General features: G+C 49.5%; 1 protein-coding gene across 3 annotated transcripts in view; it reads right to left on the bottom strand.

Moving 5' to 3' along the window:
• Positions 1 to 4781: 4781 nt before the first annotated feature.
• The window catches only part of LOXHD1 (lipoxygenase homology PLAT domains 1), a 166911-nt gene continuing 144115 nt past the window's right edge, over positions 4782 to 27577 (bottom strand). Inside the window, exons 36-41 of one of the 3 annotated variants that reach the window (XM_025428987.3) lie at positions 27389 to 27563; positions 25608 to 25793; positions 19494 to 19664; positions 13434 to 13566; positions 11959 to 12117; positions 4782 to 6741 (exon numbers count right to left, since the gene is read on the bottom strand). In XM_025428987.3, the coding sequence (XP_025284772.3) occupies positions 6261 to 6741; positions 11959 to 12117; positions 13434 to 13566; positions 19494 to 19664; positions 25608 to 25793; positions 27389 to 27563 (1305 nt within the window). In that variant the 3' untranslated portion in view covers positions 4782 to 6260. The remainder of the gene's footprint in view (positions 6742 to 11958; positions 12118 to 13433; positions 13567 to 19493; positions 19665 to 25607; positions 25794 to 27388; positions 27564 to 27577) is intronic. The other 2 variants (XM_049112669.1, XM_049112670.1) reach the window with 2 other exon arrangements.

Genomic DNA, 27577 nt, shown 5'->3' with positions numbered 1-27577 from the left:
GGGGTTCTCCAGAGAAACAGACCAGTAGGAAGGAGATCTATTGAGAATTCGCTCGTGTGATTGTGGGGACCGAGTCCCAGCACCTACTGCCTGTGGGCTCGAGTTCCAGCCTGAGTCCCGAGGCCTGAGGACCAGCAGAGCCGAGGGTGAGAATCCAGGCGGGGGCAGGGGAAGATCCAGGTCCAGCTCCAGCAGGTAGACAGGAAAGGGATGAAGTCTCCCTTTGCCTGGTCTTCGTTCCACTGGGGCCCTTGAGGCATCGGTTGAGCCCCACCCCATGAGGGAGGCCCCTCTACTTTCTGAGTCAAATTCTAATCTCCTTTGGAAACCCTTACAGGCACATCCCAGTGACGTTTAATCTGGGGGCCCCACGATATCCTGGTATCCTCGCCTCCCCCCAGGGTGTTGGCTGCCTCCCAGCTGGTGCCCTCTTTCTCTACCCCCTGACCTGCAGCCAGCACACACATAGCACCTGCACTGAGACCTCTCCCTTCCCGCCTCCTGCTTCTCCTCAGCGCGCCCCGTTCCCTAGGGGGAAGCCCCACCGCTCCCAGGAAGTAGGACACCAGAGAGTTTTCTGGCCCCCATGTTCTCTTTTCCTGCCCCCCTTGCCCTCAAAGGCGCTCCCTACTTGGTAGCTTTAAGCCCAGCAAATAACGCTGCTTCCCCACATTTGCCCTGCATGCGCTGAACCCCTCAGTTATCCCCACAACCAGCCAGAGCAGCTGTTCTTTCATCTGTTTTACCTTATGTATCCAGCTTCCACCCGGGGTTCCTACTGTGGCAAGCCCTGCTCTTGGGTTTCCTGTGCCATCTGTTAGCTGCGTGATGTGGGGCAAGTTACTCAAATTCTCTGTGCTTCAGTTTCTTCGTCTATAAGATGGGATCATGATAACATCTGCCGCGTACGTTTTTATGAGGATTTAATGAGCTAATATGTGTCTGGTATCTGCTATGTGCTATATAAATATTAGCTGTATGGTGGTGGTGATGATGATGATGATGATGGTTTAAAAGCAAAAAAAAAAAAAAAATCCCTGCCTTCCATAGTCTTTCTCCTTGGTCCTCTTGTTCTCCCCTCTCCTTCCTTCCTTTTCCTAGATTATTCCAGGCCCTGTCAATGTCTACTCTTCCCCTCTGGCCACCCAGCCATGGTCAGCCACCAGCAATGGCCTAGCCAGTAGGAGGGCTGGAAGTTGAGACCCCAAAACCAAGACTTCTGGAATCACCACTCTGTAACTGGCTTTCCTCGTTCCATTGGAGATTCTAGAAGAAAAGCCACATTGAGGTCTGTAGGCCAGAAGTTACAGAACTCCTCTTCCCTCCAGCTCACAGGCAATACCACCTCCCCCACCATCTGGGGGTCCCCATCCAAACTCCTCCCGTTAAATTTAGGCCTAAAAGGCTCTTCCCTCCATTACTCTCCAGGCCTATGTGCCCAAGACCTCTTTCTTTCCCATAGGCGCTCTTTACTCCCTTTGTCCAAAGCTGAGGCTCCCCCACCTGTTCCCGAGGCCCCTTCCCTTGCCCTTGAGGGCTCAGGACATTTGGGGGCCTGCTGGTGGTTGATGCCTGGTGCCATGCTCTACCAAGGGGCTGGGATAAATGGGGGTGCCCATTCAGGAGGCACACGCAGCACCAGGGCTCCTCAGGACGTGGGGCATCCCCCGTACTTCTAACCTCATCTAGTTGGACCCACATAACCAGAATTCAGAAGGCATGTAACTGAACGGGGTCGAGTTTACTTTTATCAAAATCTTGGAAGAAAAAGGTTGTTCAGCTGAAGAGCTGAGAAAATAAAATTGGAAGGTTTTTGTTTAACCTACTTAAGAGCAGAAGTGTTTTTTAGACTTTGGTGCAACAGTTTGTATGTAAATAGCTGGTGCTAACTGCAAATGAGTCTGATCTTTTCTTTGATGTGGACACCCCCCCCCCCCCCCGGGGGATATTTATTTGGAAGTACTTTGTTAGGAGTTACTCCTCGAAAGCAATACAATTAAGGTTCTCTCCAAATATTCTTTAATGTACACTTGTCTCCAAATCAGGAGGGGAAAGATGGAGCGGATAGGAAGCGCTGACACTTAAGGAGCCATCCTTATAAGGAAGAAGTTCCACACAGAGCGAGCAGTGGGTGCCTGGGGGATCTGGGAGGGAAGGAGCAGCTGTGGCGAGGAGAGGATGGCAGGAACGGAAGGGAGGTTCCTGGGGGGGTGTGCAGAGCCCCTTCTTTCCTTTGTTTCCTTCACCCTGAGCCCCAGTGAGGGACGGCACCCAGCACCACCTGCCTGTGGCCCCCTGCTCCACGATGACCCGGGGCTCTGCAGGCAGCAGGTGAGCTGGGTCCGGGAAGGACCTTCCCAAGAGGAAGGGCCTGCTCACCCTCCCCATGGCTGGCTGCTGGGCCTCAGCCTCGCTTATAGAGCTTTGCCTGTCTGGGGCCGGGACTGTGGGGAGGCAAAGGAAGTGCCCTGGGAGCAGCATTCCAGGGGCCTCACTTGGAGGCAAGGCCCTGCCTTTGTGGGGCCCTGAGGTTGAACCCCCCCTTACACTTTATACCCTGGGCTTCTTGCTTCACCCTAATCCCAGCCTTGCCTTCTGCCCTCCAGAGGTGGCGGAGTGGGGATGGGGGGCTCCTGTGATTGCCTACAAGAAAGGGTCAGGTCTTGAAAGGCAGAGTGTGTGTGGATGTCCCTCACTCCTTCCTTAGGGTGGAGAACAGCAGCTGGGAGAGGGCAGAGAGCCCTCCTCCCCAGCCCCCTCAGAGGCCGTGCCCCCACCTTTGCTGGTAGCTTCAGCACAAACTGGTGGAGAAAGGAGGCCTGCAGGCCCCAAGTGATAGGACTTGCTGAGGGTCCCAACACCCCTTGCGCTGCGGAGACAGGACCTGACAGGTGGTGAATTCTTCAAGCTGCCCCCCACCCCTCTTCCCTGCCCATCTCCCTCCCCACCACCACACGCCTCTCCCTCCGCTCTCCCTCCACCTCCACCTCCACAGTGTGCAGGGCATCAGACGGCCTAGTTCAAGCCCAGTTCCGACAAAGCAGAGAAGGTGGCCTGGCATGGGCCCTGTGACCCGGTGGAGGGGGTGGTGGATGACAGGAGACCTCAAGCAGACAGGACTGCCTCCACAAGGGCGCAGCAGGGAGGGTGGTGAGTGTGGCACCGCTGGAGGGTAACCTGCTGCACATGGAGCTGTAGGAAACTTGCTGGAGATGCAGCTGCCTAGGTCCCCAAGAACTTGGGGAACCAGGTCGGGCCAAAGGTGTGACCATTGTTTATAGGGTCTTCACGGCAGCAGTTTCATCAGGACTTTTTTTTTTTTTTTAAGATTTTATTTATTTGAGAGAGTGAGAGAGACAGCACGAGCAGGGGGAGGGGCAGACGGAGAAGCAGACTCTCCACTGGGCAGAGAGCCTGATGCAGGGCTCAATCCCATGACCCCAGGATCATGACCTGAGCTGAAGGCAGATGCTTAACTGAGCCACCCACAAGCCCCATCATTGGGTCTTGACAAGTCCTTTGTGAGGAGAGCAGAGGATGCAGGGTAGGTAAAGGATGGGACAATGGACTAAGGTCATTGGGTGTCCTCAGAGCAGGCCTGCCCTACCCGGGTAAGAGTAGGCTGATGTTGGGCCCCTCAGCAGCATGATGGTCATGCAGGCTCTCCCTGGACCAGCTTCGGCTGAGTCAGCAGGACAACGGCAGCCACATTTCACAGGGATGGCTCACTGTGCTTGCCAGAGGGCATGGTGGAAACTGTTTTCAACTTGGAGATGACTGTCCTTCTCCAGGTTCAGACATGATGGAGAGGCTGAGGAGGAGGTCATGACTTTGGGGACAGGACACTCAGAAATTGCTGTTGGTGGCTTGGGACAACCCCCTTCCTTCTGGCTGTTGTCTTACTCAGTGCTAGTGATTGGGACTTCACAGTGTTGCCTGGGGATGCCCGGGTGGCTCAGTGCATGAAGCGTCTGCCTTCAGCTCAGGTCATGATCCTGAGTTTCTGGGATTGAGTTTCACATCAGGCTCCCTGCCCAGCGGGGAGTCTGCTTCTCCCTCTCCCTCTGCTCCTCCCCCTGCTTGTGAGCTCTCTCTCTCTCTCTCAATCATTCTCTCTCTCTCTCAAAAAAAAAAAAATAATATATATATATATATATATATAAACTCCGAAACAAACAAACAAACAAACAAAAAACAGGGCTGCCTGAAAAGAGGACATCCACCTCATTTGAAGGCGTAGAGTCCTATTCCATCCATAGAAATCGTAGGCATGAGGGCTGGGCTGGCTGGCTGCTGGTGGCAGCGATGAGAGGCCCGAATGCCCAGTTTGTCAGACCAGAGGTTGCTGGAGGGTCTCCCTTGTAGGTGTCTTAGGTCCTAAAAAGGAGACAGTGGAGGACCGAAGAGACTAAGAACCCCACAGGCATCCCTCCTTTCCTCCCTTCCCCAAAGACCAGAACCGGGGCCAGCAAGAAGAGGAGCAGGAGTGACAGTGCAGCGTGGGGATGAGGCGGAGGGACCAGCTCACATGCCCCCACCGTGTACACACACACACTTGCACATGCACACACAGGCGAGCTCTCCCTCCTTCACTTCTGGTCCTCCTGTGAGAGGACTGAGCTGGGGGATGGGACAAGATGAATTCTAAGGGTGACTTTGGCCTTTACACAGGAGCCTGACGTTTAAATTGCAGAACTGTGATGAGCTTTGGGACTTAAAATGGTAGTGGCCCTTTTTAGGACCTAAGAGAATTCAGGAGACCTTCAAGGCTTGGTTAAGTTTCCATCTGGGGACAGGGGTGTCAGGGAGGCGGGGGATGGGGATGGGGGGACCCAGTTCCACAGAAAAAGATGCAAATAAGGCTGTTTCCTGATTCCTTCTCCCTCATCCACACCCCAGCTCCCTGGGGTCCTGCTTGTTTGACATGATGGACACACACACCCCCCTTCAACGCAGGCACCCGGTTCCAATTGCTGAGACCCCAGGAGATGGAATCATGCGGCCAAGCTCCCCCAAGCTCTCTGGGTGGAGCTGGGGCTCAAGCCCGGGCAGGCTGCCTTAGAGACAGCGCCTGTAACCTCAGCCTTTCTCCAAGGGTCTCCGGGAGCTCTTGGAACTTGCTTCAACCACGAAGCCCTGCTAAGAGCTTGACACTTGTCTGGGCCACAGGACACGGCCTGGGAAATCCTGGTGCCCTCCTAGAGGAAGACTTCTTTGCCGGTCAGTTCTGCTCCTGGAGGAAAGTCAGAGGTCAGGTGTGGTGTTGTGTGGCACTCTTAGGGTGCATGGCAGGTCCCTTTGTGATGGTTCATCAGGAAGGGTGTGTGTGTGTGTGTGTGTGTGTGTGTGTGTGTGGTTCTCTGGCTGCTTCTCCATCAAGGTCATATCCTCTTGAGGGCAGAGACCACACCTTTATATTGTTCTCCCAGCTCTCGGTGGACATCGCCTGTGCGGAGCCAGGGTGAGGATGACAGTGCTAACTCACCATGTGTCCCCCACTCTTCACCCAGCCTGAGTCCACCAGGGACCCGGGTTTTCCAGGTCCTGCCCCCACCCTCATCACCTTCTGTTCAGTTCTCTGGGTCTCCACTGTGTCATCACAGGCTAGACCCACTGGTGGGCACCTGGCAAGGTGTTTTCCATAAATGATGGAAAGAATCACGTACCTTTTTCACAGGCTCATAAACCCCTCCAGGGCAAAAACATTTCCTCCTGATGTTTTTCTCCGTTTGCCACTGGATTTATTGAAATTGGGGAAAGGGATGCATTTCTTAGTGAGCAGATGCCAAGATGAGTTCTTTCTGAGGTGTGATTGGTAATAATTTAATTAGCCCAGCTTTTTTGGGAAGAACATGTTAATTAGTTTTTGCTTAAAATACACCATCTCGATGGTCTCTTCTTCCCCACTTTTATCCCCTGGGTGAAGCCCTAATTTCCCATCCACACTTGGCAGCAGGTCTCAGCCTGGCCATTGCTGCTATTGGAAAAGAAAACGCAAAAAGTTGTTTTTGTGCAGCCATGGATTGTGACACATGTTGACTGATCCCTGTAGATCCAAGAGCCTGGGGAGGGGCAGGACCCCACAACTAGTCACCCTCAGTGGCCTCTGGAGAACCATGAAGTTCTGGGCCACATGCCATGCATGCCACCCTTCTGGACCCCAGTCCCAGCTCCACGAGGCTTTGGGAAAGCCCTGCTGAAACCCAAGGTGGAGTCAGGAGCATCTCAGGGAGGGGGTGGGAAGGAGAGCCTCCAGCCTCTCAGACTGAAGGGAAGAGGTCTCTCCAGGTGAGCCCGTCCCCCCGCTTCTTGTCCAGCCACCTGCCGCAGTTGAAGATGGTTGCCACTCCGGTGCTGGTGTTGGTGACCTCCACCTTGTCCACCAGCCAGCCTGAGTAGTAGCCACTGCTGTCGTGTTCCACTCGCACCTTGCGCAGCTCGCCCAGCTCCAGCGTCTCCAGGAAGAAGCGGTCGGTGCTGCCCCGCTCGAAGAGGTTGCGCATTTTCTGCTTCAGCTCCCGCTTGCCTGTGTCCCCATTGGCCCCAAAGATGGTCACGAAGACGTTGGCGTCGGTGCCTGCCCCTGGCTCATAGCCTGTCGTCACAATGACCTCGTACTTGACTGGCACCAGGCTCTGGACCTTGCTGGCAAAGCTCTCCGTCGTCTTGGTGACTTCGAATACCTTGAAGTACTTCCTCTTCCTTTTGAGGGGGATGAGGCAGTCACAGTTGAAGAAGTACCTAGAAGGGAGGAAGGAGGCTGCGTGGATACCAGCCCGGGCTCATGCTCCCCCTGGGCCCTGGTCCTTAAATGATTCCTTCCTCAGGTGGCAGGATATTAGGACTGGAAATGCCTGCATTAAAATATGAGGACATGGTCTTATTTTTCTTAAGATTCACAGTGAGTGGCTTCTCTATCCTTCCAGAGGCTCCTTAATTCTCTTTTCATCCCTCACTGGCCCCCATACTCCATGTCCAATCCACCAGCAAAATCTCATTGACCCCATCTTTAAAATAGGTCCAGAATCAGCCACTTGAAAGACTATGCAGTATCTCAGTATCTGCTCTGCTGTCCCTCTGGTCCAAGTCACCAGCACCTCCTCCCTGGGATAGATCAGACTCCTAGCTGGTCTCCCAGCTTCCTGCTACCCATGGTCCATTCTTTACACAGCAGCCAAGTGACTCTGTGGACATACATGTAAGCCCAAGAATGCAGTCCTTCTGCTCAGAATCCTACAGTGGCTTCTGAGGTTAAGTAAAAACCACCACCTTATAAAGGTTTGTAAGACCCTATGTGATTGGACCCTTTCTGACCCAGCCCAGTCTAAGCTCACTCCACCCCAACCATGCTGGTCCCCTTGCTCTTTCAAAGGGACTTATGAATATTTATACTTAGTATTGTCACCTGCAGAGATGGCTACAGGATTCAGAGTGATAGTCCCAAGGAAAGCCAAGTGGAAATGTCATTGGGGAACATGTGGTCCCAAATCCCTTGCACTGGGCTGAGTTGAGCTATGAGTGAGTATGTCTGTGTGGGGGCGGGGGGCGCATACACACACATGTGTGCGTCCATGTACTCATGGTCTGTAGAGTGAAAGGGGTAAGAGAAAGTCCTTACTGAAGAAGCTGCCATAAGCAGAAGCAAGTCTAAGGCCAAGAGAAATGGTCTTGGACCAGAAAGTTCCCTCTGCACCCCCAGCCCATACAACCATAATTTTACCCTCTGGGTAATGGTAGTGAGCCCAATAATTAATTACAAAGGAGAAAGTCAGAGGGCTCAGTGGAAAGAAAATGCTCCATGGGGTTAAAGGGGGCCTGGGGTCTGCCCCAGCCCTGCCACCTTCCACCCATATGTCCTTGGGCAAGCCACATCCCCTACCTGGACCTTGGTTTTCCATTGACAATTCTAGAGGTTTGAATTGAACAACTGGTGTGGTCTCTTCCCACTCAACTGGTAATATTGAAACAGCTTCGGAGATAAGCTATCCTGGCACTGACTGATGATGTCAGGATTTCAGCCCAGACAGGGCCTGCCCAGTGGTGCAAAATCACATCCCTTTTAGATGAAAATCCATAACTGCAAAAAGCTTGCTTTTCTACACCCTCCTCAAATGCCAGGCTTTGCATTCTTGCATCACATCCAGTCCCACAACAACCCTGAGCTGTAGGTGTCATCCTCCCATTTCAGAGAAGGGAAAACTAAGTCTTGGAGAAGTCACTGCCCAAGGTGAGCCAGAGCTGGACCCAGGGCCAGCCTGCCTAAGCCACCTGAGACGCCAACCATGGAAAGACTCGGGCAGGAAATCCTTATTCTGTTTCAAGATCTCTCTTCCCCCAGTTATCACTTGATAAATGTGGATTGTTGTTACATACCACACTTTCTTAGAGGGGATATAACTTCATTCTTTGTTTAGACATTCTTTAAAAATGTATTTCTTTATGCAAATTCTCTCTGATATACATAATTCTATATAAATGCACACATCATGTGACCGCATGCATGTTTTTCTAAATGCACCCTTTTTCTTCTCCTTTTTGCTTGGCTCTCTCTCCTTTCTCCCCTCCTTCCTTTCCACTTCAACATCCCACCTTTACCTCAGATAACCCATGTAACAGTTGTGGGTGTATCTTGCCAAATTTCCTTCCATTTCACCCAACCCTGCACAGACCCACATAGACACAGACATATGCGGGATGTCAGTGTTCCCTTTACAAAATGGCATCATATAATATGTGTTTTCCCATATCTTACTTTTCCTGGGAGTTGCTCCAAGTCATCTGGTACATATTTAATTCATTATTTTTAATGGCTGAAAAATATTCCCTGGTATAGCTATAAGGAAGAGCTTTCTATCATAAGATCACCAAAATGTGGGACCCCAGGGCTTTGCGGAGTCAAGACCCTAGAGGTGGAAGGACACATCCCCGGCTTTCCTCGCTGGAAATGAGGGTAGGGTCATCAGGAAGGATAAAGGCAAAAGCAAAGAGTACAAATGAAGAGAGATGAAATATAATATTTGAAAAACATGTAAATAAGATCACAGTTCTGTGAACAGTGTTTGTGATATATTAGTAAAGTGTCAGAGAGAGTAGAGTCACCAAATACTCATGGTGGCCATCTCTGATGGGTAGGGCTTTAGGGAAGTATTGCTTTCTCTTACAGACTTTTTGTATTATTTGAATTTTTATAACAACTGTGTATTTTTTAAAAGATTTATTTATTTATTTGAGAGAGTTGGTGGGGGGAGCCAAGGGAGAGAGAGAATCTCAAGCAGACTCTGTGCTGAGCTTGGAGCCCTACACGGGGCTCGATCCTACATGCCTGAGATCATGACCTGAGCTGAAACCAAGAGTCTGATGTTCAACTGACCGTACCACCCAGGTGCATACCAATATAATGACTGTGTATTATATATGGTATTGAGATCAAACAATAAAGTTATTCTTGGTTTAAAAAAAAAACAAACCCTGTGTGTGTTCTTCCACCAAAATTCTGAGGATCTTAGTGGTGGAGGAGAACTGGTTAGGAGGTATTGCCCATCGCAGTGGAACGGTTAGAACTGGAAATAGTTTAAAGATGAAAGTTTGACATTACTGTGTTTATAGGCTATGGAGATTAAATTCATTTGTAATTCATGGAAGTCTGACCATGATGGTTGACATGGTGGTTGGAAAGGAACACCACCCCTCAGGAACCACAGGCTTGACACCTGCACAGGCAGGTGGGCTGGAGCATGACCTCTGAGAGCTCCCTAAGTTGGAACCCTGTCAGCCTCCCCCCAGCACCAGCCTCCAGTGAACATCCAGCTCTCTTCCTGGGAAGAGAGACTGAGCACAGAGAAGTGATGGGTTACCACTGTCACTGAGGTAACATGGCTGATCAGGTGACAGCTCTAGTATCCGGGGTCTGGATTTCCTGCATCCCCTTCTTCCCATTGGGAAGATCCCACACCTCATGGACATCCATCCCTTCCTCCCCTTGCAGCCCTGGCAACACAGTGACAAAAGACCATACTCTTGAGGGTGTAGGAATGGTGGCTTCTTTCCACTGGGAGATAAATCCTACAACTCAGCCCCAGGATTATGGGGTAGGAAGTTCATGAGTGAAGCTTGCTTTTCCCCTTCCTTCTGAGACTGGAAGATGCTGGCTGGTGCTGAGATTTTTGGCTTGCTCTCTTTCTTGATGCCAACATTGTCGGTTTAAAGCCAACCCAAGTGGGAATGATTTCATTTTATTATTGTATTGTATTGTATTGTATTGTATTGTATTGTATTGTATTGCCTTGTACTGTTTGGTTTATTTGGGGGGTTTGCAGAGGTGTGGTATCAGCAGCCATACTCCATGTGGTTGGGAGGCAGCATTGGGTGGCAGAAGGGGCTTTGCCCTGGCCCTGGCTTGCTGGATGACTTGGCAACGCCTCTGGGCCCTCCGTGTCCCAGCTCTCAAGACCCCATCAGTGTGGGTCCAAGCAGCAACACCCAGAACTCTGCCAGGGTTTATTGTGCCCGCTGGTTTTTTCTCTAAAAGAGCACTGGATAACATGGCAGGCTGAAAGGGACTGAATTATGTCCCACCTTCAAATGCATATGTTGAAGCCCAAACCTCCAGTGTGACATCATTTGGGTGGTATTTGGGAGGTGATTAGGTTTAGATGAGGTCCTGAGGGAGAGACCCCCTGATGGGAACGGTGCTCTTATAAGAAGAGGAAGAGACACCTGAGTTCTCACTCGCTCTCTGTCTCTCTCTCTGCCATAATGACACAGCAAGCTAGGAAGAGAGGCCTCGTCAGGACCCACCCTCACTGGTACCCCGACCTCCGATTTGCAACCTCCCCAAATGGCGAGAGGAAGATGTCTGCAATTTGAGCCACCCAGTCTGTTGTCTTTGGATATGGCCACCTGAGCTGGTTAAGACAGAAGTTTTGAAGTCAGAATCCTTTCCTGGAATTCCCAAAGGGGAAGATGGGTCAGAGGAAGCCGATCCTAGGATGCTTGCCTACCACAGATGGGGCGTAGATAGACATGGCTTTGAGCAGCTCGGGCTCCCGTAGGCCGGAGTGTGCAGCGGAGACTGCACCTGGCTATTGCTTCTGTGTGTCTAGTGTGCTTACGGTGAAGACACTGCCCCGGGCAGGGTAGGGGCCGGTTCTGGAGCAGAGGTGCCCCAGCAAGTGGTGGCAGGCTGGCCCTGGGAGTTGTACACTTCGCCTGCTGCTCACTCCCTGGGCCCAGCCTCCCAGAGGCCAGCACCGCCCCCAGCATCCCCTTCTTCCTCTCCTGGTGCCTTCACAATGTCGTTGCTGCCTTCCAGGGCCTCAGGGCTCTTTCTGGCATCCAGTGTGGTAACCAAGTGGTTTTAATTAGAAAAACTGATGGCTGTGGACTGTTACCCAGGTAACCAAAACCCTTAATCCTTCAGAAACGCCTGAGTCTCCAGAAGGCCCTGGAGGGCAGTGGTAGGGGGTTAGGGGGTGGGGGTGGGGATGCAAAGCTCCTTATCCAGAGTCCTCAGAGGCAGGTGGGCCATGGGGTTACTCCCACTGGTCTCTGGTCTCACTCTGCCCACTAGGATGGCAGGGCTTTTGCTGTGACGGACGCTTCAGAGATATATTTCTCTGTCATGGCACAGGGATGGGAGAGAAAGGGAGGAAAGTGTCCACTGCCTGGCACTGTTTGGCTTCCTCAGTGCTTTTCCAAGGAAGCATCCCTGGATTAAAAGGCCAGAGCATCCAAGCTCATGTGGTTCAGTCCCTGCCTCTGCGGGTAGGCCTATGGCTCAGAAAGCTCCAGAACAGTACAGCTGCCTCTTCCCTTCCCACCTTGTAAGTCTCCTGAATAAGAGGGCCTCACAGGGGACAGCTCCCTAGGCCCTGGTGTCTCTTCCGAGGTCTAGCCCCTGTCCCTCCCCACAGAGTGAGCAGCACTTCCGGGAGCAGGGGGTGGAGGCAAAGTACATACACATTGCCGTACTCCAGCTCGGTGATGGTGATGGTCTTGACGTGCCAGACCAGCTCTCTCTTGGGGATGAACCGGTCCTCCCTGGCCAGGTGGCCCACGCAGAGGGAGGCAATGTCGCCCAAGAAGACGCTGTCAAACTCAAACGTGTCTGTGGTCCCCCTGCAGGACACAAAGGTACGGCCAATAAGAGCTGCCCATGCCCACTGAAGGGAGTGAGCATTTATTGAGTGTCTATGGCATTCCAGGCGCTGGTCTGAGGAGCAGGGGTTCCATCGGATTTTGGAACAAGACAACCACAGTCATTAAATAAAAGAAAAAAAACCCTGCCTGATCCCAGCACCAGTGAGTGGTAACATCGTGAGGCAGTGGAGCTGGGAGGAGGGTGAAGCCCTGGGCTCTGGGTGTCGGGCCCAGATTCAGAGAGCAGAGCCTCGGGAGCAAGGGAAGAGGCCCCCGAGGGGGAGGTGCCTGGGCCAAGTCACGGGATGGAGCCTGCAGGCAAGGAGGCTTGGGCATCGCCGGGGGAGTATTGGCTTGGCTGCCGTCAGGGTGCGCCCAGGGAAGGGGCAGCGAGAAGGTGGGTGCGCGTGGCTCTGGTGGCCTCGCAGGGCCAGTCTAAGGAGCTCGGACTCCCTCCGGGGGCACAGGGAGTTCCAACGACAGGTACAGTGAGGCACGGGAGGGGGAGATTCTATAAGCGGTTCTGGAGAGAATGGGAAGAGGAAGTGGGCATCTGGGCCGTTCAGAGGTGGCTCAGGCGTGGAGGAGGAGAGGACATTCTCCAGGCCTGCCTGCCAACCAGGAGTGGCCAGAAGAGGTGACTGGACCTGAAACCCAAGTCTGATTTTCCTATAAAGCATCTTAGAGGCCCTCTCCTCCCTGTCTCCTTCTAAGTAGAGCTGAGTTCTGTGCTGTCTCACAGGACCACTCTCCTGTAATCCCATGGTAGAATGTTTTCTTTTCAACAAGACCATGGTCTGCATTGCTACCTGGTCCTGCTACAAAGTGGGCTCTCTTTAATCAATTAATTCTTCATTTTAGTGGTAGTTTCCATGAACTTTTAAAAACTGAAATATATTTGACATAAACTGTGTAAATTTAAGGTGTAGAGCATGTTAATATAGTCATATATTGTAGTATGACCGCTATTGTAGAGATAATTAGCGCCCCTAGCACGTTACAGGACATCCTCTCTTTTTAGTGGTGGGGATTATTGAATTCTCATATAGTGGCCTCTCTTTGGGTGGTAATTCCCTCCTTTTCCTTTTATAAGGGAGGAGTTTGCACAGGGTTGGCACATATTAGGTACTCAATAAGTGCTTGCCGTTTAGGCCCATTTTAGGCACCACTTATGGCGCCCACCAAGAGGCTCCACCCTCCTGACCTCATCTAGAACTCCCTCTGCAGCCCCAGACACACACACTGCCTCTCACCCGCCCCATCCATCAATCCCCTGCGAGAACCCCCCTTCCTACTTCCTAAAGGCCCTCTGTCGGGAAGAATTTTCCACCAGAAACTCTTTGGATCGGTTCTTCCTGCCCTCCAGGATGAGCCAGACGTTCTCCCTGGTTTCGCCTCCGTTGCCTGTTTCTATGACGATCTCGTAGGCTGCAGTGGAGAAGGTAGGAGAGGGTCAGCTAGGCAAAGCCACCCCCACCCGCGGCTCCCAGGTCCTCCCTCTGATCTTAGACAGATCACAGCCTGGCTGCGGGTTGAAATCCCCACAATGAGGCACTAGGACGAGAAGCTGCCCCCATCTGGAGCCACCATAAGCATCTCTTTTATTTATAGAGCAACTGCTTTGCCTGGTGACCATGGGAGTCGCTGAAAGTGAAGCATCAGGAAGCAGGAGGTGGCAATGAGTTTTGGGAGAGGTGCTGGAGCCTGGCTTTCAGACAGGGATAGCACCCAAGATGCAAAATGGAGCTCACTTGCAGAGGAAGGAGCAGAGGGGAAAGGGACAAGGAAGCTGAGGGCAGGCCAGACTCCTGGGGCGGGCCTTGAAGTCTATCCACAAGCATCAGGGCCTGCCCTGTGTCAGTTCTGACTCTGGTGTCGCATTCAGCACCACCGCATTCCTCCCCTGCACTTCCCTCAAGCACCTCTGCATTCACTCAGCAACATTTGTTATGTGGGTGCCAAGTGTCAGAAGGGGGCTGGGTTCTGGAGGACCCTAGAACTCCCTCTGCAGCCCCAGACTCACACTGGCAACAGACCACAGATGGGATGTGATAACCTTGCAACAAAGGACTAAGGTAGCTCAGGGAGAGAGGAAGAATCAGCAGCCCATTACCTCTCCAACCCCATCTTCTCGTATTTTCTCCCTTGCACACTCCATGCACTCTGTCTCCCTGCTGTCTTGGAGGCCTTGAAGCCCTGCAGGAGATCTGTGCTGCAGCGCTGTCCCCCTTTCTCTCTTCACTCACACTGGCTTGGCTCAGCCTTCACCTCATCCTTGCTATGAGGTCGGCCCCAGTCTCTCAACTGAGATTGCCACCTGACTGCCCCCAGCACTCTTGGCCTGCCTTCAGGTGCTCCATATTTTTCTCTTCTCCTTACCACCTGTTACCTCTTACCATGCTATGTAGTTTGCTTATTATTTTACTGTTTATCGTACTCCTCCTCCACCCTGAATGTAAGCTCCATGAGGGCAGGGGGAGGAGTCTTCGTGTGGCTCACTGACAGATCCCAAGTGCTCAGAAAGTGGCTGGCATGCAGGCACTCGATATATATTTGATGAGCGAAAGAATGAATGATCGGGCCACAGGAAGCCTCAGGAAGGAGGCAGTATCTGAGCCTGCGCTCGAGGAAGAGCCACAATAACCACTGGCAGAAAATGAAAGGAGGTTCTGGATAGAGGGAGGAGCACAGGCAAAGACTGAGGAGGTGAGGGAGGCTGGGGGTTCACTCGAGCCAGCTCCCCAGGGACCAGGCCAGAGATGGAGCTGTCGAGAGCCCTCTGTGTATATGGCTCTTGCAGCAGTAAAAGGAATCATGGAAGGTCTGGGATTCTGGATGCAAAAGACAGTTCTGTTTCTGCACCTTTCTCCCAGAGATGTGGTAAAATGGAGAGAAGGCATGGCTGTGTCTGCAGCTCAGTGTAACGTTAGCCATTCTACCCTTGCAACTTCTCTCAAGGAGAGGGTCTGCTGCTGAGATGAGTGCAATGGATCTGGACAAGGAGGCAGGTAGCCTATGATAGGGGAGGAGAGTCACAGAAAGCGCATAACTCCTGAGGAAGGTGAGGCTCTGTGGGTCTGTACAAAATCCCAGCCCAGGACACGGAGGACCTGGGATGGCTGAGCCATTGTCAGGTCCCTCTGGCATATACTGTTTTCCCTACAGAGGGTGGGGTGACTTCTGCAAACCTGTGAGTTTTCCAAGTGGATCCTGGGCTTTGTTGAGGAAATGGTTTGTCGGCACCTAAGGGATGAGGCAGAGGTGCTAGAAACCCACAAGCTCACTAGGTGAATTCAAGTCGGAGATTCAAGAACCAATGCAGATGGAATGCCAACAAACCATAATCCTTCCCTGTTGGTCTCGAGGGTAAGGTAGCAAAGTAAGGTGTGTCAGCAGGGACATTTAGAGAGATTAGGAACAAATGCTGCCAGTGTCATCTGTGGTCTTTTGAAAGGAAGTTTCAATAAACATAGTTCACCCTGTCCTGTCTCCTGGTATTTCATCGATGGCTTGATAAAAACGTGGAAGGCACGATTCTCAACTTTGTGTATGTGTTGCTGGGAGGAAATGGACAAAGGAGCATCAGGGACCTAAAAGAATGAGGGAGGTGGGAATGGTGAGCCCAGGCTAGTGGGGATCAGTGTAAGGTCACCTGTGGGGGCCCGCACATTCACGAGGCAAGCCCAGCTGGAGCCCAGCAGCCACGGTGTGAGTCACCAGCACAGAGGGGGAACCAGCAAAGCCACCATGGGCTCTGGGGGCATGAATGTGGTTCAAGTGGCAAGACAGGGGAGGGAGAGCAGACCACCTTTGCAATCTTGCCCTTGGGCATGGCATCTGCAGAAAATGAGCAAGAAATTCAGGATATCCCATCATATGAGCAGGGGCTGAATAAACAGGTGTTTGTCCTGAGGCAGGAACTGCAGAGGCATATGCTGCTTTGTGGAGGGGCCGAAAGAAGACAGTGGGCTTCCAGAACTTGCTGGAAGATCATCTTTCCCACCTCACAGTGTCAGGAGAGCTCCTGCTGTGTGGTGTGGATGGTCAATCAGAATCTTCCCTTGGGAGACACGCTCTTCCCTTCCACTGAGGCTGTTAAGTAGAAGGCTGTGGGGCTGGGGTTACCAGCAACCATCTTCCCACAATGTAGAGAAAGAAGCAGAGCCAAGAGGAAATGGGAGACAGAGATGTACTGAAATGACTGGAGCCTCTGGAGACAGCCAAGTTGAAGCCAGCTCCACCTGAGACTTCCAAGTTCTGGGAAACAACACATTCTCTCTTTGCTGGAGCCAGCTCAGATTTGGAGTTCAGGCGTAAACCACCAAGAGTTCTGACCACTCCTAAAATTTTCTGTTGGCTCCATTGGGACTGCCAAAGAATGGAAGCTTCGAGAACGTGAGTATGAAGATGGATGTTCTAACAGAACTGCCCAGTGAAGCAGTAAGTCCTCCATCCCTGGGGAGCTGGGCATCAAACTGGACTATATTTGGGCTATAAATGTTGCAGATAAGGCTGACTGAGCAGCCCTAAAAGGTGTCAAGGGAGGGAGAACAGGAAGGAGAAGGGCTGTAAGAGGGAAGCACTGGTCTTCCTGGAGGATGTCTCAGTGACAGAGATCCTCCCAGGTATGTGTGTGCATGCGTGTATGTGCACGTGTGCATATGTGCATGCATGTGCACACATGAGCATGTAATCCTACCGCTCAGCACTTACTCTGGATTAATTGCAACAGGACTCAGATGTCAGTGTTATTTAAAGGTTGCCAATGGTTTTCAGCTCTGCTGCGCACTGGAATCATTTGCAGAGGCAGGTGCTGGCAGAGGGTTGGGAGCCGCTTCTGGAACTGCTAACAAGAGTTAGAGGTGAAGGCAGAGAACAGGGGGCTACATCAAGTGGGGGCACGTGGCCCATCTGGAGTAGTGCCAAGCCCAATAAAGACAAGACAGCCTGCAGCAGAGTAGTGGGTCCTGGTCTAAGAATCAGGCCACCTGGGTCCTATCAGCTGCGAATGGGCCTGAGATGTGTCACTTCACCTTTCTGGGTTTCTGTTTTCCTTACCCATGGTACAGAGGTGTGAATTTGCACCCTATCTAGCTCACAGGGTGGGAGTAGAGCTGTGAGGACCTAACAAGAATAGAGGTGTAGAGTGCTTTCCACAGATGATGCTCTGTTGGAGTACTGAGGGGGTGTTTGTTCTCACAAGCTGAGTATCCAGGAGCACCCTGGGGTCATAGACACTGAGAGTAGGTGCCACCAGGGCAAGGTCTTTGTTTTATTCATCGGTATGTCCCAGACCTCAGAAGAGGCTGTAGACACTTAGCAGGCGCTCAGTAAATCTTTGCCAAATGGTTAAATAAGCTGTGTCCGTGGCTCCCCTCAGGGTGACCCTCCATTTGAGGACACGGGTATGGCTGTCTGTTCCCCTATGGACACCTAGAGGGCGCCACTCTGCCCTCCACAGCCTCTCAGTAAAGACCGATCACACAGTCCAGCTCCTAGGCTCCAAGCTCCCGCTGTCCAATCTCCAGTCTGTTGCATCCTTCCAGAACTAACACAAAAGCCGCCTCCCCTCCGCGATCTCCCTGCCAACCCCACTCCTGCAGGTCTTAGCAGCTGTTTGGCAGGAAATCTGTGAAGGAGACTGTTTATGCTCTGAGCAGCACAAATCTCTCTTCCCCTGAACGCCAATGGCCTCAGGAGCCTCTATTGCTCCTCTCGGCACGTGAGTAAGGGGCTTTAGCATTCCTATTGCACAAGGGGCTTCTCCCCCTCACAAGATAGGAGGCTCCAAGAAAAAGAACTGCCTCTTCTTCTGTTTGCTGAGCACTAAACGCACACCTAGCAAGTCCCAAGCCTACAGAGCTGCAGAAGACTGCAAACATGAGTGACTCTGTCCCTGACCTCTGGGAGCTTCCAGTTGTATAGGGAGACTAACCAGGAGCAACGATTGATAACAAATAAACTGGAGTTTCACGAAGCGGTGTGCACCACTCACGGCAGCTATAATGAAGATGGACACCTAGTAAATCCTCAGGAAGCGTGGCCCACACTTAGGGCAGGAATCCTTGCACGGTATAAGAGGGTCCTTGGCTGGAAGCTCCTTGGGACAGAGTGCTCGCTATCTCTTGGAGCAGTTCATGATTGAGTAGTTTGGATGGTGTGACTAACATGAGCAGGTGGCTTTGTACCAGAGAGCCATGCTTCCCTTCCACTGTATACAGCGCTTGCCCCCAGTGAGGGGCTGTCCAGCCAGGAATTACATTTCCCAGGTGCCCTTGCATCTAGGTGGAACCAAGTGATTAGTTTCTTGTTATTTTTCCTTTTGCAAGAACTATGGGAGCAGTACGTTGAAAATGGCAGAGACCCAGATCAAAAGAGCTGGGGTCCCTGAATCACAGTGTTGGAAGGCCTGCCAACGCACACTGGATGGTTTATTACATGAGTGAGAAATATGTTTTGGTTGGTTAAACCATTGAGCTTTAGGGGGTCACCTCTTACTGAAGTTAAGCATTACCTTGAAAACTAAGGTTTAAAAAATCTTTCTTTACACTGGGCTCTGCCTTTGAAAAACTTCTTCGAATCTGTTGAACCCAGATACTGGCATCTATAGTACAGAAACAACTCCCTCATCTTGGATGGCCATCCACTTTAAGGATCAATTACATTTTCCCTTTAAATATCGCCCTAGGAAGGATCCGAGGAAAGTGGCTGCTGGAGATGCTGGCTCCCCCTGCACATTCTGTTTCCAGAAGTCTTGATTTGTCAGCTGTTGCCACAGGCACCAATTGTATGGAGCCCGTGAGATAAAAATAAACCAGACAGAGAGCTTCCCACCAACGTGCCTAGCCCAGCCCTCAGGGCAGGGTGAACTTGTCCCCAGTGGTTTTCTGCTAACCTAATTAGTCCCTATGATTGGGGTGCCAAGATCTGGGATCAGTGTCTTGGCTGTTCCAATTCACCAAGTAATATTTAGGGTGTTTATTTATGCTTTCCTTCATTGGACATCTGATTCCCCTCCGGCTATAACTGTCTCTACTTTGTTTTTTATTTTTTTTATTTTTTTAATTTTTATTTATTTGTGATAGTCACAGAGAGAGAGAGAGAGGCAGAGACATAGGCAGAGGGAGAAGCAGGCTCCATGCACCGGGAGCCCGACGTGGGATTTGATCCCGGGTCTCCAGGATCGCGCCCTGGGCCAAAGGCAGGCGCCAAACCGCTGCACCACCCAGGGATCCCCTAACTGTCTCTACTTTGGATTTACCAAAGCCATCCCCCTACTCCTACCCCCGCCATCTACTTTTCATTTAACTCTGAAGATTCAGTCCCTGAGTCACACCTGCCCCGCCCCCACATACTGGTCTCCTCCAGCTCATCACGGATCTCATTATTGGCGCAGGCTAAGTCACGGAGCGTCTGCCTGTCCCCTTCACTCCTGGAGAGCCAGCAGTCACATTGGAAACGGAAGGTCTCGTCCCGTGAATTGTCCTTCACATCGATGTAACTCAGGTGCCAGCCAGGAAAGATCCCTGTGGAGAAGACGTCATGAGGACTGGGAGCCGAACACACTGCCGTGCTTTCAGCTTTCTGCTGCCACCAGCCCACTGGCTGGCTGTGCCCACCCAAGTTCTGTCCCCTCTGGGCCTTTGTTGATGAAATGAGAAGGTGGGTTAGGTGGTCTCTGAGGGCTCCTTTAGCCCAGAGCATATCATTCTCCTTGCAAAATCCTTAACTTGGGGTTCATGAGCCTTTAGAGTATTTGTGTATGGGAATGAAGCTCTCTAAGGGCTCTGAGAAATTGTGCTATAATTACACATGCACATTTCACTAGAGAGAGGACTCATAGCTTTAATCAGATTCACAATGGGGGCCACTGACTTTTTGAGAGTTTACAGAGCTGAGGGATGAATTCGATTACTTCATGACACTAGTATACACCTGGCTAATGCCCATGATCCTTCCAGAATCAGTTCAGGCATCACTTCCTCTGGGAAGCCTTCATGAGGGTCCCCTGATTACCCAGTAGGCCTGTATCTGGTGTCCTTGAACCTGCCTTGGCCACACTCTGACCACATCGTGTCATCACTGTTTACAGGTGTCTTCTCCTCTGACCATAAGTTTTTTGGAGCAGGGACCTGGTCTTATTTGGTTTTGTTTCCCTAATGCTTTGTGTATTATCTGGTATGTAGTAGCTGCCCAATGAATGCTGGATATGTTATGACTTTGAGGGCCTTGGCTGTTCTGCAATCATAGAAAGGATTAGAAGCTGCTATTTCTTCAGAATATATATTAAATTAGAAAGATCTTGGCCTAATATTGAACATATAGTTACTTCTGTTGTAATTGGCAGGGCTTCCCTCAGAAGTGCTCCCCCAAAATCATCACTATCAAGTATAAATATCTGTGCATTTGCTGTGGCAGCTACATGTTATTTGTACCACACAATGGTTCAGTTACTCTCCACCCTTCAAAGTCCCTGAGAACTCTGAAAGCCAAAGTGCCCATCACACGTGGAGGGGAAATCCAGTGTGTGACAGGTTATGGTGATACTTGCTGCTCATAAATAGTCCACAAGGCAACCTCCCAAGGATGCCATGTATATGTTCAACTCTCATGTTTTGACCTCCTAGGTAGTGGGCCTTCCTATGTCCCAAAGAGCCAGTCTCTAGGATTGGACACTGCCCAAAAAACACCTGTAGATCCTGCTGCAGGTCTCAAGGGTCTTATAAGCACAAAGACACACAAAGATGTCTAGTCCCTCTGTCTCCTGGGGGTATAGGGGGTAGATGTGGAGGCTCCTGGGCAGGGCATACATATCGGCAGTCCTAGGATAGCTTCATTCTGGGTTTAAAAAGCACTTCACATATTTTTAAAATAGATCTTTACTGAAGTAAAAACCCGAGAGGGCTAAAACAATGATGTTAAAATTTTAAACAGTTCAGTTGACTTAAACAGTGGTGAGTAATTTTATTCATAAACTTTTAAAAATTTCAGTAATACTTTTACTTTTCCACATTAGGGCCAGGTCTGCCTGTAAGATTATACATTGGCTGCTTTCTGAGATGGTCCCTGATAATATCATGAAACTGATTCAACTACTTCATAACCCCTGGTGTGTTCAGTCTGGAAATAGTGCACAGAAAACCTTTTGGAGCAGTCCTTACAGGCTTCCAGAGTGGATCAGAGAAAGAGAGAGGCAAATAAAAAGGAATTCAGAGAAAGAGAAGCCAAAATGTTGGTCCTCTTAGAAGGTGTGTGTGTGTGTGTGTGTGTGTGTGTGTGTGTGTGTGTGTACACATGAGCATGTGAGAGAGAGAGAGAGAGAGAGAGAGAGAGCGAAAAAGGGAATTCTGCTATCCAGACCTTAACTAAATCAATTACAGTAGAATCTCTGGAGTAGGAGCTAGGCATCAATGGTCTTTACAGCTGCCCAGTGATTTCAATGTATAGCCAAGGCTAAGAACTAGGACCTGCACTGCAATCACCTAGAGGGCTTGTTGAACCAGACTACTAGGCCCCCTCCCAGAGATTCTGATTAAGTGGGTTTGTAGTGAGGTCCAAGAATTGCCATCTCTCCTAGGTCATGCTGATGCTGCTGGTCCCAGAGCCACGTCTTGAGACTTAATGTCCTCTCTCCTGACTGTAGGATCTGATGGTCTGTCTATGACACGGTGACAAAATGATCGATGGGAATTATAAGTGTGTGTATGCATGGGTGTTAGTGGAGAGGGATGACATTAACTGGAGAGGTGGTCATCACAAGATCATTTCTGTTGCCAGAACACACTATTCACCCTGCTTCACACCCCAAGTAGGTTTCGCTCCTAAATTACTCTTCCTGGACTCCAGGCAGGGTGGTGACAATGCGCTGAGGGGAAGGGGTGGATTCTGGGCTGGTTTTAACTTTACCTACAGACAATTCAGTGCCAGAGAAGGAATGTGCCTGGCCTGGGTTGCCCTGGTGCCTGGTTGCTTCTCTACCCGCTGCATCCCCCCTTTCCCTTATCCTCTGAAAGCAGCAAGGCATCATCTCACCCATCCCCAATTCTCCTCTCAAGTAGGAGTTTTGGAAAATAAAAAAAGAAAAAACTCTCCTTCTGTGGTAAATAGGCTAATCCCAACTCCTTTAAAATGAAAGACACTTGTCTTCAGCTCTTTTCTCATTGCTGATTTAGTTGCCTTGTTCTGGAACTGCTGGATGTGATTGACACAACTAACTCTACTAAGAACCTATCAGACATGTAGCTGGAAATAGGCAGCTCTGGGCAGGCTGATGTCACATGGTTGGCTTTTACTAGTGAAGACAAACCCACAGTTACAGCTTGGCTAGTGGTGTAGCCAGCACTAGCCTGATGGTAGAGACCCTGCCTGACCCTATGAACCAAGAGGGAATCATCTGAAACCTACCATTAGAGAGTCTGTTTCTTTATAAAGTCTCTCTTTTTTTTTTTTAAAGTTAATTTATTTGAGAGAAAGAGAGAGGAGCACAAGATCAGGAGCATGAGCATGGGAGGGGCAGAAGGAAAAGAAGCAGACTCCCTGCTGAACAGGGAGCCCAACATCCTGGGATTATGACCTGAGCTGAAGGCAGCTGCTTAACTGACTGAGCCATGCAGGTGCCCCCAAAGTCTCCTCTTATAAAGTTATACTTTATTTCTTTTTTTACACAAAGATAGTAACTCCACACTGTTTAACGCTTTCACTCACAGCCAATCCATATCAGAACACAGCTGCCTCATCCTCTTTCATAGTTGTATGGCTTTCCACTCCATGCACATGGAAATTATCTATGCATGCACTACCTTATGGATGGATAATTAGTTGTTCTCCAAAATTTTAGTCCTGTACTTGACTATAATTATTATCTTTCCACATACATCATAGTGACCTATTTGTTTATTTATTTATTGTTCATTTATTTATTAAAGAGTTTATTTATTTGAGACAGAGTAGATACAGAGACAGAGAGAGCATGAGAGAGCATGAGCCTGGCTCAGCAGAGAGAGGCAGAGGGAGAAACAGTCTCCCTGTTGAGGTGGAAGCCCAATGTGGAGCTCGATCCCAGTACCCAGAGATCATGACCAGAGCTGAGGGTAGACACTTAACTATCTGAGCCACCCAGGAGCCACCATAGTGGTCTTTTTAAATCATAGATCAAATTTTGTGGTAAAAAGAGTCTTCATTTCCCCAGAGTTTTCATCAGAGAAAGCAAGAAGACCAAGATGAACTACAGAAAAACCACAGAATGTTATAATTTGTTCAGTATTATAAAAGCTATGCAGGTCATTTGAATTAAGGGGAAGAATAAATCATTTACCTTGATTTTCTTCTATGAACTGTATTTCACAGTAATCATAGACGCATTTTTTTAAACAAAAGAATAGTAGCTAATAAGTGGATATGAAAGGACAATTAGAAAATCTCCATTTGTAATTCATTGTAATTGATCATCACTGGATGGAACCATTAGATGAACAGTTATGGGGGGGTCAGGGTAACCAGGCTGACAATCCCGAAATCTGGTATGCAATGTGAGCATCAAAAGGAGTAGGATTGCTGTGAGGTAATGTGAAGCACACGGTTCCCATTTTAAAGAAGTCCTGATGTCACCTATAGAGTATTGTTGCCAAAGAAAGTAGAACCTGAATCCAAGCATGCCTTTAGAGCTGACTTCCAGATTGTAGGAAATATGGGGAATTGAGAGGCAAAGACATTATAATAAGCAGACAGACAGGTCCAGATGCAGACGTTCTATAGGATCATTGGGCCCAGTCCCTTCCACAAGCCAATGGCCTGACAAAATAAAGGGAGTAGGCATGCTCTGCATTTGAAGAGATTGAAGGGAGATGGCAGCTAAATGCAGTATGTGAACCTTGTTTGCATCCAGATTCAAGCAAACCCAAAAGTACAAAGGCATTTTTTATGTTAAGGAAATTCGCATATGGAGTGGGAATTGGATGACACAAGGAAATCATTGTTAACTGTGATAGTGTCATTGGGTTTTACTTTAAAATGCCCATTTTTCAAAGGGAAATATCCTGAATATGTTTGGGATGAGGTAATGTGAAGTTAGGGTTTGGTTTTATATCATCCAGCAATCAAGAAGGAATTAAGAAAGAAAAAGGAAAAGTGAAAAGGGGAAAGCAGATATGACAAATAATAATTGTTGAATCTATGTGATGGGTATGTGGAAGTTCATTATATAATTTCCTTCACTTTTGTGCATCCTTAACATTTTTCATAAAATATTATTGGATAAACAAAAAAAAGATGGAAAGGTAGATTCAAGGAAAGAGACGATTGCCATGCTATTAAGTTAACTAAACGTTTGTAACTTCTGTGGCATCACAACTTTTTTGTGTGGAAGGCTCTCAAATGAAATATTTTTGTCCTCATAAATTGCTATGCAAGGGAAGCATAATGTAGCTTGAATATTTTTAAACTAACTATGAAAAAAATGTGGCATAGAGAGAGAGAGAGCTTAAGGACATATTTAGCTGTCTTGGCTTATATTAACATTTAAGCTTCCATCTATGGAGGAGAAAGTTACTATAAAGAGGAAGCTAGGCACAGAACCTGGACTTCCCTGTACCTCTCCTGACCCTAGTATCCCAACCACCTGGGTTGAGTGAGGATAGAGACCTCTTCTTTTCCCTGCTTTCAGATCCAACATCTAGCTGGAGGGGAGGAGGCCCACTTCTCCGCCTACAAGGGGATAACATTGGTGCCCCAGGGCTTCTTTAAGTCCAGGAGCCATTATGGGACCAAGGTCATCATATATAGTCTTGAGTTATCCAAGGGAGGAATCAGGCTTTTTGAAGAGCATGCCACCTAAACCAAGGTAGCGGTAACAAATGTAGCCGGACCTGTCGGGAGCTGTCCGCGGTGCTGAGCTGCCTCCCATTTCTTTTGACAGCGAGGAGATACAGAAGGATTAGCTGTCAAGTTTTTGCATAGAAGAAAAATGCATCAAGAAAAACAAGAAAGTCTAGATATATGCATAGTTAGCATTACGGGCAAGGGTAGGGGGGAAGCTGGTATTAGTGGACCTCGTCATGACCCCGAGATTCATGGCCAGGACTTAATTCTTGAAAGTATTAAGGCATGGGGGGAAATGATTCCAGAGAAATGTGGGTTTACTGTGACTAAGGCATGAAAAAAAAATCAAGAATGGATCTAAGAGAGTGAAATGTGGCTATAAATAAATTCCATTAAAATCATATTAAGTCCCACTATAGTACAGTCAATGTGATAGGCATTAGGGAAAGAGTAATGAACAAGACTATGGTGTAGTTAGAAATTAAGTTTGATTTCTAATATCTGTCTAGAAACACAAGACATTTTCTAACTGCTGGAAGTATCAAAATGGTGGCAATCAACAGTTTTTAGTTGCCTGACACCCTGAGGTAGAAAGGTCAATATGCCGCCAGGGGGATGGTGGAGAGCTGAGATCTGCTCAGGAGAGGATCTACCTTTGTTGTCATGCCAGACCCTCAGCTTGCAGAGGTGGCCTAGGCTCAGCATGTCGGGGAAGTTGAATGTGTCTGTGTTGTTCCGTTCAAACTTGTTCCAGTTGGCTGACTGCTTCAGGGCCAGGGTTCCGCTGTCCCCGTTCTCCCCAAAGATGATGATGAACACATTGGCATCGGTGCCTGCTCCTAGGGGATGCACAAGATAAGAGTTCCAGGTCCTTGCTTCTCCAACACACAGCCCACTTGCTCTGGTTTCCATGCTGCCTTCCTTGGAGCATGGGAAGTTTAGTATTGATGAGGCCAGGGTGGAGGTTGGAAAGGTCTGGTTACTTTCCTTAGGCTCCTGGGTCTCCAATTAAATCCTTCATCTGGTATCTGTGCCTTGTCAATGCTATTGGGTTAACTGGAGTCTTGGTTAGCAAATGTGAGTGGTTTAGTTCAAGATCTCATGTATTTCTGGGGAAATAGACCCATAGTTACAAGGTATGCCATGAAGAAATCCAGGCTCCTTCTTGCACAATCTGGGTTCAGAAGGAAATAGGAAAGTTCCCCAGATCTACCCCTGGTTGACAGTCTATACTAGAGCTTCACATCATTTGCTTAAGCCAAATAGATGTATTGACCTTAGTTAAAAAGAAAGTGCTTCTGGGAGAGGCGGTTCCATGAAGCTTTCATGACACACACACACACCCTACAGTTATCAAGGGACTTACCAACTACTTTCTGGGAACATATCATGAAGGATAAAGGGGTGGAAAACATGTGGAAACTTGGAACTTTTAGCAAAAAGAGTAAAGGCTCCACTGTTAGGAGAAAGGAAGAAGAGAGGTGCCAACAAATGTATCCACTATACTGACCCATCACTTATGCCTGAGATTCTAGCATGAGAGCTTAATTTCTTTGGCTAAATGCTCCCCTGTTGAAAATGTAGGCTATTAGGGCCAATGAGTTAATCTCTCACTAGTAATTTATAATCAGTGTGAATGAATTTGTCACATTCCTTGCAACAGCTCCTGGAGAACATGTTATAGAGATATAGAAAAAGGTAGGCAGGAGACACTGCCTCCATGAGAGTGTGTTCCCTCTCAACCTCAGGCCTTTGCACACACTGGCATTTTTGCTTGGAAGGCCCTTCAGCAGGTGTTCCATCTGCCTCAGTGGCTTCTGTTTGTCCTTCTGCTCTAGACTTTGGTATCACTTCTGGGAAGCCCTCCATGACCTTTATCCCCGACCCTCAGGTAGGTAAGGCACTCTTTTCTGGGTTCTCCAGCTCCTGTGCAGACCACTGTCAGAGCTGCACTGTCATTGCTCCACTAGTATGTCAGACTCACAGGAGCCCAGGGTCCTCTCTCCATCCTAGGACCCCAGGCCAAAGCTGGCACACAGAAGATGATTGCCAAGCAACAGATGTGAAAAGGAGCCCAAGGGCATATGAAATGCGCAGCACCTGGGTGAGGGCATGAGGCAACAGCAGGAAGATAGGGGGCTTCTGAGTCATGTTCCCACATAGTTTTCAAAGTGCTGACCATAGTGTCTCATCAGGTTCTCCTAGACCTCCTTGAGGGAGGAGGGACAGAGCCAGTTCAGTCACTGAGAAGAAATGCTTTGTCTGGACAGAAAGTGACCCATGGTGGAAAGGACTTGCATTGACTAACATTTGGAAGGTCAGCCAAAGGAAAATGAGAGCCTGACCGGAGCCCCAGGCTTGAGCCAGAATTTGAGGAAGTGCCAAGGGTAGTGGGATATGAGCCTGATAGGTGGAAGGGGATGCCCTGACTTACCCAGGATGTCACTGGTCTTGACTGAGACAGTGTAGGAGGTCCACTCCATCATCTCCTCCCCATCGATGACAGCACACATTTCACACACGAGGGTCTTCTTGCCCTTCCGCTGGGACAGCCAGTCTCCATAGTAGAACATGGTCAGGTCTCCGGTGTTCATGTTCTTCAGGAGGATCTGGGTGAGAAGAG

This window comes from Canis lupus, chromosome 7, assembly GCF_003254725.2.
Source record: "Canis lupus dingo isolate Sandy chromosome 7, ASM325472v2, whole genome shotgun sequence".
Taxonomy (NCBI): Eukaryota; Metazoa; Chordata; class Mammalia; order Carnivora; family Canidae; genus Canis; species Canis lupus.
This window is presented reverse-complemented; position numbering and strand designations above follow the sequence as displayed.